The 14,477-nt window shown below is 45.6% G+C and overlaps 1 protein-coding gene across 13 annotated transcripts in view; it reads right to left on the reverse strand.

Annotated features, from left to right (window-relative positions):
* Positions 1–14,477, reverse strand: part of COL25A1 (collagen type XXV alpha 1 chain) — a 487,930-nt gene that overhangs the window by 107,706 nt on the left and 365,747 nt on the right. For 12 of the 13 annotated variants that reach the window (XM_053253596.1, XM_053253599.1, XM_053253605.1 and 9 more), the window contains one exon: positions 9,580–9,713. In XM_053253596.1, coding sequence (XP_053109571.1) covers positions 9,580–9,713 — 134 coding nt within the window. Of the gene's footprint in view, positions 1–9,579; positions 9,714–11,519; positions 11,529–14,477 lie in introns of all 13 variants that reach the window. The other variant, XM_053253606.1, reaches the window with a different exon arrangement.

The raw sequence follows: 14,477 nt of genomic DNA on the forward strand, positions 1-14,477 counted from the left end.
GCTTAGGAACAACATAGGAAGCTGTCTTATACTGAGTCAGCCCATTGGTCCATCTAGCCTAGCACAGCCTACACTGAATGGCAGCGGCTCTCCCAGATTTCAGGCAGGTGTCTCTCCCAGCCTTACCTGGAGATGCCAGGGATTGACTGATTATTTATTTAACATATTTTTATACTGCCCAAAATGCAAGTTCTCTGGGAGGTTTACAAGAGAATAAAAACAACCAATAAAAAGGTTAAAACAATTCAACAATTAAAATTTAAAAGTTAAAACACAATGCAAAGCATTTTGGTAGCAGCATTTTGCACCAGCGGTGGTTTCTGAGGACTTTGCAAAGGCAGCCCCATGAAGAACGTGATGCAGTAGTCAAGCTGGGATGTGAACAGTGCATGTCCAGATCTGTCTTCAGCAGGAAAGGCCACAGCTGGGTTCCAAATGCATGGACTAAGCCCATGTACATACAATCTGCACATGTGTAAGCTCTGTCAACTAAATGTGCATGCAGAGTGGAGACAGGGCTAGTGGGCGCAATCTTGCTTCCCTCTGTATCATGTTCAGTTAGATGTGTGAAAGGGGTTAGTGTATTTTTGCTGATTTTGTTTAACTTCCACAGAGTACAACTATAGGGTTTTCATTCATGTGTAGTGGCAATTGTGCACTTTTCCACATTAATGCTTTTATAAATTGAAACATAGGGGCCATTTACATGACCTACTGGGCAGCTTCCCAAACCTTGCCTTCACCCCATATGATCGTTTGTTACTCAGTGAGAGAGCGGAGAGCGCTCCCCCACGATCAGCCCTAATCCATGCATTGTGGAGCAGGGCAGATTGATCTGAGGCTGGGACTATTTGTTCCAGCCTCCATGAATCCCATAATGCACCATACAGCCAGGGGCGTATCTAGGGTGGGGCAGGCAGGGCACATGCCCTGGGCGCCACTTGAAGGGGGGCGCCATTCTTAAAAATTAATTTAAAAAAAAAAATGGCTGCCAAAAACAAAATGGCCACTGTGCGTGCTCAAATGGCCTCTGTGAGGCCCTAGGCCATGCCAGGCCTTGCAGAGGCCATTTGAGCATGCACGGTGGCCATTTTGTTTTTAGCGGCCATTTTAAAAAAAATTTTTTAAAAAAAAAAAAACAGCCACTGCACATGCTCAAATGGTCCCTGTGAGGCCCTAGAGGCCAGCGGGTGGAGGGGGAACCTTTGCAGACCCCCACACACATGGCCTTTAGGAAGCCCCCCCAAAGGGGCTACAGGGAATTTTAAAAAATATATATTTAATATAAGTCACTGTACACACATTTAGTTTGGCACTAAGTACAGAGAATCAGGGCTTGTGAATACTGAGCTGAAGCTTATGAGCTAGGATTGTATTCATTTGCTCTTATTTTGCTTCTTGTGATAGGTGAGTTAAATGTGATGTCTTAATAATGACTATTAATGGTGAGTTTGTTTTTGAATCAGTGTGAAATCCTTAGTATTAAGGCCCACTGGGAGTTTCTTGCTTGCTTTCTCTCATTTTAACTGTCTTTCTGAAATACTAGACTATATTCCAAGCAGTGACACAGTTTACTCTGCATATCTGTTAATTATTTTCAGAGTATCTGGGAAAAGTCAAATTCTCCATTTATTTTTAAAACTTATGTAATAGCTATGCTACAATGCATAGTAGAGAATTAGACAGGCACTTCTGTTTAGTTTTCCAAGTACATCTCCACATAGTATTTGGGTATTTCATGAGCCCCAGCATACTGAAATTTGTAGTTATCCAGCATTTTTTGGTCTGGCTACATCCATTGCTAAATAGTTTTTGAAATATTAAAAGATTAACAAACTTGTATTTTTCAGCTGATATTATGGTAAAGTTATCTCCTGAAAGATGGGTGTCAGATGTTTGGACAGGAGGCGCAATGTCAGTGCTTGCCCTAGGCGCTATTTTCCCTAGATACACCTCTGCATGCAACACACAGGATGCTTTAGGAGATTCTTCCAGGAGACAGGTGCTCTAGGTACTCGCTCCCTTAACCTCGGCTAACAGGCAGGTCTGAAAGTGGGGCTAGGCGGCGCTGCTTCACAGGGATTGGGTCCTATCCCGGCAGTTCTCACATGCAGCCTAACCTATGAGAACACTTCATACAGTTAGCTTCAAAGAGTGCTTAAATGTTACAGGGAAAGCCTCTGAACTGCCAGTCAACGAGAGTGCCAATCCTGATATGTTAATTTTATTTTGTATTCACTATGCATGCATGATACTACCACATGTTCATACTGAAGCTTCCCTGATAACTACCTATTTGGTTGTCATAATACTGTTTTTCTTGTTTGGCACTTGGATTTCACAACTTTGCTAGTATGGGCTGAATATTTTAATAAATTCTAAAGAGATGAGTATGTTAAAAGTGAGTGAGCTGTGGGTCAATAAACCATATAATATCAAAACGTTATTTCTGGGTTGCAAGGAAAGATGCACTGTGACATTACTGGAGGGTCTTTTGTTTTGCATGACACACAGACCCTGCGGAGATCACTTGTGGAAATGACTCACGAGCCTCTTGTTCATTCAACATAAAACAAGTGTGTCTATTTTGGAATGTCAAATACTGAAGGCACAAAACATTTGCTTTAGTTGACTTTAGCAAGGTTTTGTATGACTGTTGTCAGAGATCCTGGCTCTTGACTCCACCTCCCACTCCAGCTGCAGGTAGGGAGCCAATGGACTCACTTTCTAGTCTACAGATGTCAGAAAAGCTCGGGGGATATGATAGTTCTTTGCTGAACTATCATCATCAGTGAGAAGCTGGTGGAATTGGAGGTCGTGCCGACATGTTAATGCATGCCTGGCATGCCTTTGGGAGGTACATTGTGAGGATAACAAATACATACATTGATTCCCAACAAGGGATCAATGGGGAGCCCTCACAGGAAAAGAGATGGGGAAGAGCTCAGGGGATCTGGAAGGTGGAGGGTGACTGGAGAGGAAATATGTGTGGCTGATGCTTGAACTCTCAAGATTGGGAAGCAAGCCCATCTAGGGGGAGGGGGTTCACATATGACACCCTAAACAGCTTGGGCCCTAGGTACTTAAGAGGTCTTCTTCGCTATTAATCACACTGCCCATTGAGATCATCAAGGCGCTTTCCAGGCTAGCTGCTCAACAGCAGCAAAATGCCTCCATTTGGGCAAGTTGCATTGAAAACGTAAACAGCATGGGGAGCAGTCTTGCAGCAACTAACGACCCCCAAAACCAGCAACTTCCTTACACCGGATATATGACATACTAGCTCTATATCACAGGAATTAAATTCGAGACAAGGCATTGGCAATGTGAATGGCACCCAGTAGGGACTGCAGTGTCACAGTGCAGGGAGAGTGGAAGCACACTTCCGAGATCCAACGTGACCCCGTTGCAGGGTCTAATCTGGAAGGCGCCCAGTAGAGGTTTGTCTGCAGTTGCCATTGGCTTATTTAGTGGCTACTCGGGAATGGGCCTTCTCCATTGCTGCCCCAAGGCTTCCTGCTGCAATAAGAGCCTCCCCATCTCTTACAACTTTTAAAAAGGCAGTCAAGATGCATTTGTTCACCCAGGCTTTTAATTAGATATTGTATTAATAGTTTGATTATTTTTCATAGTTTTAATGTTTTAAATTTTAAATTGTTGTAATGTTTTAACCTTTTTATTTGTTGTTTTTATTGTTTTGTTGTAAACTGCCAAGAGACTTGCATTTTGGGCGGTATACACATATGTTAAAGAAAGAAAGAAAGAAAGAAAGAAAGAAAGAAAGAAAGAAAGAAAGAAAGATGGGCGAACCCCTTCTCCTCTCCTTACTGAGGGCTCAAAGGAGGAACTGAGCTTAACAACTACATAAATCACAACCTTTTCAGTCCGGTGGATATATTAAAATTTATTCAACATTATATTTTTAACTCTGGCACTGCAAAACAAATAAGGAAAACCTTATATCAGAAATTCTCCTAAAATGAATAAGCGCACAAATGACAATATTTTTTAAAAAACTAAACAATGTAGTTGGGCTACTGATCTCACTAGCTTTCTGCTTCCTAAACCCATAGTACATCTCCATCAGGTCTCCCAGTTTATTTCTGTGAGAACCTTGTTTTTAAAATGAGGGCAGAGAACCTCCAGTTTCAAATATGTTGTAGGCAACACACAATTTTTGGCGGAGTTGCAGTTTCCCTTCCCTGTGCTAATAGAAATATTCAAACTAGTTCCCTTCCATGTGTAAATTCACCTTCTAGAAAAGAGGAAAGTTTCTTGAGATCATACCACCAGCAAAAACATGTTATGTTTGAAACATGTTCCTTTTCTGTGGCAACTGATTACACACACACCCATCCATTTTTCAGGGGAAAAATATAGTCCATTTTAAGACTGAGAAAACAGAAAAGCCATCTCACCACTATCCTTAATCTAATCACAGTTGGTTTTACTGCACACTCTGAAAGGAGGGCTGGGGTGACGGAAAGTGGTTCTTTAGATATGTATTCTGCTGCCCCCAACTTCATTTCAAGCAAGTATTGAATTACCTTTTTTCAGTTTGCTTTTCATCTCCTTCCCACCTGCCCAAAGCTTTAAATTATTTGTTTTAAGGTTGGAGACCTCTTCTAGCCCACTCAGCAAGTGAAAGTAAGTGAGAAGACTTTTCAACAATACTCAGATGGCCCACAAAACCTGTCTGAGAATTTGTGAACTATATGCAGTGATGTTTCCTTCCTTTTGATTTCTATTTCTAATAAACTGCAGTATATGCAGCCTGATTTATACATAAATACAGGCAGTCCCTGGAAGGAAAAAAGATAATCCTTCTAGGAAATGGGTGGGTGAGGTGGGGAGAGAGCATGTCCAGTGTAATAAATTACAGAAAAGAAAAGAAGTATTAGTGCACTGAACTAACACTAAGAAATCAACATAGAAAAAAGAAATGGTATATCTGATCAAATACAAACTGTAAATCTACTGACATATTTTAAAAGAATAGAAATTATTACAAGGGAAACTCAAGTCCCATTCACACCGCTCTGCACTCTGTAAATGCACAGAATAGGAAGCAGAATCACCCGCACTGGCCCCGCCTCTATTCTGCTGGACATTCTGCTGAAAAATTATCCCTACATTCTGCTGGAAAACAAGCCTATAAACAGAGATGTCATTGGGGGATGCTCCATGAGCTCAGTGCCCTTAATCTCATCATCCACCTCCTCCTTCATGTTCTCTAGTGGGGTACATAAACCACGATTTGAACCATGGTCTGAATCCTGGTTGGGAGTGGGAAGCAGGAGCTTAATAAAGAAAAGAGTAGAGCTGGTCTTGTGGTAGCAAGCATAACTTGTCCCCTTAGCTAAGCAGGGTCTGTCCTGGTTGCATATGAATGGGAGACTTGATGTGTGAGCACTGTAAGATATTCCCCTTTGGGGATGGAGCCACTCTAGGAAGAGCAGAAGGTTCCAAGTTCCCTCCCTGGCTTCTCCAAATAGGACTGAGAAAGATTCCTGCCTGCAACCTTGGAGAAGCCACTGCCGGTCTGTGAAGATAACACTGAGCCAGCTAGATAGACCAATGGTCTGACTCAGTATATGGCAGCTGCCTATGTTGCTAAGTTTGAGAGCAGGTCCTTACCTGCTCACTGCCACCCCATCCAGCTTCCTGTTGGGGTAGTGCACATCCCAAGTAACTCCACATGGCACCAGCATGCACAGACACCATGTTCCTAGTCAACACCATGCTCACCATGCAAATGCCGCCCGTGTGGATGCCATGTGTGTGGTGGCACCACATGGGAGAACCTGGGATACGTGCTGCCCCAGCAGGAAGCTGCATGGGGCGGCAGAGAGAAGGTAAGGACCTGCTCTCCTCTTTCTTAAAGCTCTTGGTCCCCGCTTCCAAACAGTGCTTGAAGGACACCCCTAATGTCCTCCTCTAGAAATGAAGTACAGGAGGAAACTGCACAGAGCACAGGAGAGAATTCCTAGCCTCACCACACTCTCTGCTGCTTCCACCTTCATAGCAGTTCTACTATAATATTAGAGACTTTTAAAAACATGTAATTATTTTTGGGTGGTTTTGAGTTTAATTGTCAAAAGAGAGGCTGTGAGCTTGGGCCCCAGATATTTTAAGTACCTAAAAATGCTCTTGCCTATGGGGAAATGTTGAAAGATTCAGTGGGTTGTGTTTTTTTAAGTTTTAAAATTTTGTTGTTTTTCTGTGTTGTGATTTGTTTTTTGTGTTTTATGACTTTTTATTGGATGTTTTTTTAACTTTGTGTTCTGAGCCGCCCATAGAACAATTTATTATAGGACAGCTAACAAATCTGTTGTTTATTTGTGTTGTTGTTGTTGTTGTTAAATGCACCATGTAAAGAGAAGACGGAAAGGGGACATGATGGCACTCTTCAAATACCTGAAGGGCTTGTGTAGTTGCTACTAAGAAGAACGAGTCTCAGAAGGCTCAGTGTATTTACACTTTATTTACAGCTGCATATATCAAGACTGTTTGTATCTCTGCCAGTTCTCTGAATCTAGCCCCTTCTTCTGCCCCACTCTGCATACTAGAATATTTCCCTCCTAAATGTAACACTATCTCTTAAAGTAACACTACCTCAATAACATCACAAGGCTGTCACACAGAAGAGGGCAAAGATTGGTTCTCTGCCACCCATAAAGGGCAGGATGAGATTTAGTGGGCTTAAGTTACAGGAAGGTAGATTTCAGTTTAACATTAGGAGAAACTTCTTCCCAGTAATAACAGTGGAGTCAGTTACCGGGGAGGACGTGGGGGTTCTTTCCCTTGCTGAGGTCTTCAGGCAGAGGAAGAGGCAGAGGCTGGAGAGCCCTCTGTTGGAAATGTTCCAGCTCTGGATTTCCTTCCTCGAGCAAGGGATTGGACTAGTTGGCCTACAGGACTTCTCCAACTCTATGATTCAGCTGAATCTGCCATCAGAACCTATGTGAAACCTTGAAAAACAGAGTTCCTGATCACACAGAGAGAATCTACATGCATTTAAGCTGCATGTACATAGCCTCTGTTACGGGCTGGGGCCATCATGTGGAGGTTGGCTCAAAATCCTGCTCCCATGTGTGTTCACTGAATAAGGAATTGTTGCACGGACAGTACTTCAGTCAGACTGTTTCTAAAAAGGTAAAGTTAAAATGATGTGCATAGTCACACATTTTCTTCCTAATACTTTATAAAAAATGAGATTGGTTATTTTGCACTATCCCCAACGTCCGTTAGGAAAGGGGGATTTATGCTCAGTAGGACATTTCTACCTATTGCTAATTAGAATTGCATAGCTCAAGGAAATCACCAGTTCACAGCTGAGAAAGAAACTAGAAAGTCGTTCACACGACTAAATGGGGGGTAGCTTGAGGCTTGTGCTGATCGAGTGATTGTGTGTGAAGCTCACACTGGGTAGGATGGCTTTTCCTCCTACCTCATTAAAGATCTGGGTACAGTTTCTGGGCAGGATGGAGCCCTCCTACCCAGCATGAGCCTCACACACATCACTTCCTCCCCCTCCTAACTTGCTTTTTACTCCCAAACAATCACAAAACAGGAGTGCACGCAGCTCCTAAACTTGGGTAGGTTGCATTTCCCAACCTATTAACCATCATGAGAACAGCCCTATTATGTTTTAAAGAGCAAGCAGGTTAAATAATCACTTTGCAAGCCGAAGGAACTTACAATACTACAGGCAGCAGAGTATCTCTCTCTCTATTTCTCTAAGGCGTACCTGTCACTAATCCCATGTGTGGCAGTTCTCATGAGAGTTTGCAAGTGAGCTGCCGGCAGGGGGAGAGGAAAGCACAGGCGCCGGTGGATGGGCTTGCGGGTGAGGCTGGAAACAAAATGGTGGTGGGGAGGGGGAAATGATGGCAGTGGGAAGGCAGCCGGGAGAAGAAAACAGTGGTGGCAGGCAGGCAGGTGGGGGAAGGAAACGGTGGTGGCGGGTGGAGAAAGAAAATGGCAGCGGTGGGCAGGCAGGGGGGAGAACTAGAGGCACAGATGCTCTGCGCCTCACCCAGCTAGTTGATCTTTAATTTACGATTTGCATCTCCAATGTGCATCATTTTAATGGCATGCAGCAGCATACATTACATATAGAAGCAGCCACCTGCTCAGAGATTGCCTGGGTCATAATGGAATCAAATTTAATGTGTTGCAGCAGAAGCAGTGAATCAAGTGAAAATCATTCCTATGAAAAGTATGAACTGGCTCTCATTCTCTCCGCTTCTTACCACACTGCAAGCATTTTTAAACTACATACATTTGACATGTTTAACAACCCCTATAACTCAATTTATCCACTTTGCTAGGTACTCCAGCCACATCAAAATTCTCCTTACTACTTTCAGTTGGCTACCTTTCCCCCACTCTCATCCATGCAAGTTTAACAAAAACGCTTTGTTAGAGACTGTTTGCTCTTTCAAAAGTAATTAAGGCGCTATTTCTCAAGTCACTGATAGAAGTTATCTCACTGAAGTCCATGGGAGTATTCCCAGGAAAAGATTTGAGGAAGCAGCATTAAGAATCAAAGCTTTTCAGCAATAGGTCTTCTTAAGGGCCTTCTATTTGATTCCTAGGCCTAAAATAAATACCAGCAAATCTGTAGGGATGAGGCAAGAAACACCAGCAACCGGGCCACAGCAAACTTGTGTTTCAATACACAGAGTCTGTTTTCAAAAGTGTAAACACTGATTCCTCAAAAGACTTTAGCTCTAGTCTGAGACTGCAGAGGAACAGACGTCTGTAATGGACAATGGAAGAATTAAGCCAGGCATTAAAGTTATTCTAGCTTCATTTGACATCACATCTTGCAGAACAATACCCCGCATCTCACAAAACTGGCAGAACCTTGGCTTCCTATCCTATTTGAAGGATTAACCTTCTGGCAGCAAAACGTTGCCTGGAAATTCTGGGCTGTTGCCAGACACAGAAGACTAATGTTTTAAAAGAACACCTGTATGAACACATTATTAACTCTTTTGTGTCAGTGTACGTTATGGCCCTGATCTTTTGGTTGTAATGTATTAGTAGCCCACTGGTGATGTCTCATGATGTAGGGTGCAGAAGAGGGCAACCAAGATGATCAGGGGCCAGAAGCACCTTCCTTATGAGGAAAGGCTATTTACGGGGCTCTTTACTTTGGAAAAGAGGTGACATGATAGAGGTGTATAAAATTATGCATGGAGTAGAAAAGTGGAGGATCCACCTATTTGTGCAGCGGGTAAGTAACTTGCCTAGGGATCAAGAGGTTGCTGGTTTGAATCCCCGCTGGTATGTTTCCCAGACTATGGGAAACATCTGTATCAGGAAGCAGCGATATAGGAAGATGCTGAAAGACATCATCTCAAACTGTGCAGGAGATGGCAATGGTAACCCACTCCTGTATTCTACCAAAGAAAACAACATGGCTCTATGGTCACCAGGAGTTGACATCGATTCGATGGCATAACTTTACTTTATTTTAGAAAGAGTGGACAGAGAACCAGGGGTCATCTCATGAAACTGAAGGTCAGGAAATTCAGGACCGACAAAAGGAAAGGAGCATTGGTCACTCACCATGAAGGCTTTTTCTGGATGCTGGTGTTGAGAACATGCAACGGCCATGCAACGTCCATAGTCGAACTACACAGGTGCACAGTTCGGCCGAAGGGTCGCACAGGCCAACCGAAGATGCCCAACAGCCACAGCACCTGCCGCCGCCACAGAGGCCAAGATAAGAAGCGGTAGCAGGGCAGGGGTAGTGGCGGCAGCCAACAGCAAGTAGGAGCAGCAGCAGGGAGATGTTGGTTGCCCCGCCCATTGCATCTGATGTCAGAAGCAGGGGGCAGGACTTGGGGTGCTGAGGCATGCTCTGCATGCAGGGTATGGGGGGCTGGTCAAGATTTTGTCCCCTGGACCTTGGGGGGTTTCACTATGCCCCTGCCCTGAGCTCTGAAATCCTCCTTCCGGATGTGATGGCAACCAGGAAGATGAGTTTGAAGGAGAGCATGTCTAGAGGAATAGATTTTGCTAGCTTAACCCATGCAGAGCATCTGCGCGCTAGTGCTTGATTGCTCCCCTCACCCCCTGCCACAGCCCCTCTCACCTCAGAGATCTCCCTACCCTCACCTGAGCCGAACTCCTGCTCCTCCTCTTCATCTGGTTACTTCCATCCCCCTCACCCCTCTTGGTCACTCCTCCATCCCTTTACTCCATCCCCTTCTCCCCTCTTGGTTATGGCTGCAGCGTTGCTGGCACCTATTGGCCAAGCTGCATCCTCCTATCCCCAGAGACCACTTCAGGTGAGCCCCGCTCCTGCTCCTCCCCACAGGAGCAGCAGCAGCAGCAGCAGTTGATCGGGCCCTTCCCCACTGCCACCACCGCCATGGCCGTTTGTTCCCCTCAGGCTACTGACACGCCCAGGTTCGTCCCTTGCCTGCCTCCCTCCCTCCACCAATGGCCCAAAAAGCAGCAGTGGTTGACTGGGCCCTTCTTTGCTTCTGCCGCCATGGTTGCTTGTTCCTCTCAGGCCACTGACAGGCTCAGGCCCGTCCCTTGCCCCTCCTTCTTTCTCTATTCCTCTCTCTTTCTCTCTCCTCCACTCACTTTCCCCCTCTGTCTTCCCCTCCCTTCATTTTTCTTTGTTTGTTTCTCTCTCTCTGTCCCTTCCTGAGTTAACATATTTTGTTCATCTTGTTTCCTCATCTAATTCACACAACGGCAGCCTCCTTCTCCTGAAGGGGCTCTTTCCTCCCTCATGACCCCTCTCTTCGCAGACCCCTGCCCACTATCCATAAGTGTGTGTGTGTGTGTGTGTGTGTATGTGTGTGTGTGTGTAAAATTTATTTATTGAATTTCTATACCACCCAAACGTTCGTCTCTGGGCGGTTAACATAAAACAATTAAAACACATATAAAAAGTTAAAACAATGCAACAATTTAAAATCAGCCATAAACATTAAAAACAGACAGTTTTAAAAAGCTGGAGAAGCTTGGGTGAAAAGATGAGTTTTCAGATTTAAAAAAAATAAATTGCCAGAGATGGGGAGCATCGTATCTCAGCAGGGAGTGCATTCCATAGTCTCAGGGCAGAAACCGAGAAGGCCCTTCTCTGTGTAGCCACCAGATGAGTTAGCAGAAACTGGATATGGACCACCTCTGATGACCTCAGTGAGCGGTGTGGCTCATAGTGAAGAAGACACTCTCTTAAATACCCAGGGCCCAAGCCATTTAGGGCTTTATAAGTTATAACTAGCACTTTGTATTTGTAATTTCCAGCAGCCAGGAACCTACTGGCAGCCAGTGAAGCTCCATCAGCAGAGGAGTAATGTGGTCTCTCCAAGATGACCCAGAGACCAGCCTGGCTGCCCCATTCTGAACCAACTGAAGTTTCCGGACTACGTACAAAGACAGCCTCACGCAGAGCACATTACAAAAGTCAAGTCTACAATCTCCTTTACAATCAAGAACATCTTCCGACCAGTAACAGTTGCATTCCAACTGACCTTAACCATCACAGGCTCCTCCTCCCTATCTGCATATGGAATCCCCACTGCCCAATCACCATGGTGCTTCTGCTCTCACAGGCTCCTCTTCCCTATCTGCATATAAAATCCCCACTGCCCGATCAGGTGCTTTTGCTCATGAACTCTCGCGAGAGCTGCCACTCATGGGATTAGACACAGGTATGCCTTAGAGAATTAAATATATACATGGGCTCACAGGGTGGCACATGCAGAACTTGGAGCACCTTGTGGAAGTCCCAGGAGAGGAACCTGTGGACTACGGGAGGAGAAGATAATGTAGCACTTTGGAGAAAACGTCGGAGGTGAGGGTGAAATTGTACGTTTCCCCCCATGGATGGGTCTAGAAGGGTGATCAAGGCAGCCACGTGTCACTTTATGGTAAGTGCCTTGAGCCCCTTGTCTAGTCCATCTTGTAGAAAATGGAGGGGCTGAGAGATTCCACAGCTTTCTGGTGATAATTTGTGCTGGTGGCACCAGCAGAGGAAGGTCCTCCAAGGCACTTTTCAGATTAGCCGCTCAACAGTGGCAAAATGCTTCCGTTCAGGCAAATCACATTCAAAACGTAAATAGCAAAGCACCCAGCAGGGGGAGCAGTCTCACGAAAACTAACAACCTGAAAGAAGAGCAACCTTTTTACGCTGTACATACAACGTTTTATTAATAAATTGCAACGATTAAATCTGAAACAAGGCATTGGAAATGTGAATGGCACCCTGCTGTCAGCAAAGGGACTGCGGTGTTACAACACAGGAAGTATGGAAGTACACTTCAGAGATTTGCCATGACTCCATTGCAGCGGCTAATCTGGAAAGTGCCCAAATGGTTTGGTAAATCCAGATAGTTGAGGCCCTCCTGGATGCTGGGATAGTGTCCATGACTCTGGTGGTGTAACCATGCCAGTTCAGAAGGTTGCAATCAATCACCAGGTGGCAAGCCTGAACCACACCTAATCGTAGTGAGCCACTGGGCCCTGGTTTATTTATTGATTTGATTTGATTTGATTTCTATACCGCCCTTCCAAAAATGGCCCAGGGTGGTTCACACAGAGAAATAACAAATAAATAAGATAAACAAAATGGATCCCTGTCCCCAAAGGGCTCACAATCTAAAAAGAAACGTAAGACAGACACCAGCAACAGTCACTGGAAGTACTGTGCTGGGGGTGGATAGGGCCAGTTACTCTCCCCCTGCTAAATAAAGAGAATCACCACACTAAAAGGTGCCTCTTTGCCAAGTTAGCAGGGGTTAAGAAGAAGATCTTAACTGGTTGAGAAGATCTGGAGTTGTGGGCAGGAACAAACACTCTCCCATGGTGAGCTGAAGGATTTCTGGAAACTAGGGCCTCCTTGGCCAGAAGGGGGCCACAAAAATTACTTCTGTGAGCTGGAGGTGAATGCGGCACACCAGATGGCTGAGAGCGGGACTGGAGGGATTGTGTACAGGAGTTCCTGTGGCCAAGGTGCTGACATGGAGTACACCGCTTCCACCCAATTGCAGGGGAAGCGGGAAAAGAACCTCAAGAACTGAGATTTGGTCTGGGAGGTGAAGAGGTCTACCATCGGTCGGCCCAGGTGAACAGTAATATGCTGGAACACCTGAAGGCTGAGTCTCCATTCCTCTGGGTGGAGATCTTGCTGGCTCAACCAGTCCACCTGGGTGTTCAAGGATCTGCTGACGTGGTGGGCTAGAAGAGAGGTGACATTTGTCTCTGCCCATGACGGAAGTAGAACTGCATTGTTGTGCAAGGACTTGGAATGCCCGCCCCCCCGCCGCACTTGACATGAGCCTTGGCCATGGTATGTCTGTCTGAATGAGGATGTTATGGTGAAGTATCCTGTCCTGGAATGCTAAAAGGGCCAGGCAGATGGCCCAAAGCTCCAGCCAGTTGATGCTGTGCCTGGCTTCCTGTGGTGACCATTTTCTCTGGGCCGAAAGGTTGTGGCAGTGCACTCACCAACCTGATAGGCTGGCATCTGTCGTGATGATGGTTCGGGGAGGATCCAGGAACGGATGGCCCTTGGTCAGGTGAGAGGCCTAAAGCCACCAGAGCAAGGAATCTCTGACTGATGGGGTAAAGTTCTAGTCTGATATGTTGTCTTTGGGCGATGGACATCTGGTGATGGAGGAGAAACCACTGCAGAGGGCGGAGGTGGAATCACACCAAGGGAACCACTTCCACGGAGGAAACCATGAGCCCCAGGAGCTAGGCCAAGGTGAGCACTGTACCAACCAAGTAGTTTGTCTATCCAATCCTGGGGAAAGAATAAGCAGTTGTTCAAGTTGTCTATGAGGACTCCCAGATGCAAAATTTGGTTGGAGGGATGGCAATGTTCAAGAGGAAACCATGAGAGGTTTCAAATGAGTGCAGAGGTCCCTCTTGGCTGAGGCTCGTGAGGGTGACTGGACAAGGAGGTTGTCCAAATAGGTTAAAACCCGGATCTTCTGTAGGTGCATGTGAGCTACAAGTGGAGCCAGTCTCTTCATGAAAATCTAGAGTGCTGAGGAGAGACCAAAAGGAAGGGAGACATACTGGTAGTGAAGACCGTTGTAGGAGAAATGGAGCAGGTGACGGTGCTCCTGTGGGGTACGTGAAGGTAGGCTTCTGTGAGGTCCACCGATGCCAAGATGTCCCTGTGATGCAGTGCCTCTGAGATGGAGTGGATAGTTTCCTTGCAGAACTTCCTGTGTTTCATTAATCTGTTTAGATACTTGAGGCCCAGTATGGCCCTTAGGAAACCATCGCTGTTGGGCATGGTAAACAAGATGGAGTAGATACCCTGCCCCTCCTGCCCTGCTGGAACTCTATCTATTGTGGAGATGCTGAGGAGGTGTTGGATCGCCTCCAACAGGGCTCCATGTTTTCGTGGAGACCTGGAACAATGTGTAGGCAGGAAGTGGTCCCTGGGACAGGCTGTTAACGCTATCTTGCAACCATGCTGGATGGTGTCC

This window comes from Hemicordylus capensis, chromosome 5, assembly GCF_027244095.1.
Source record: "Hemicordylus capensis ecotype Gifberg chromosome 5, rHemCap1.1.pri, whole genome shotgun sequence".
NCBI classification, from domain to species: Eukaryota; Metazoa; Chordata; class Lepidosauria; order Squamata; family Cordylidae; genus Hemicordylus; species Hemicordylus capensis.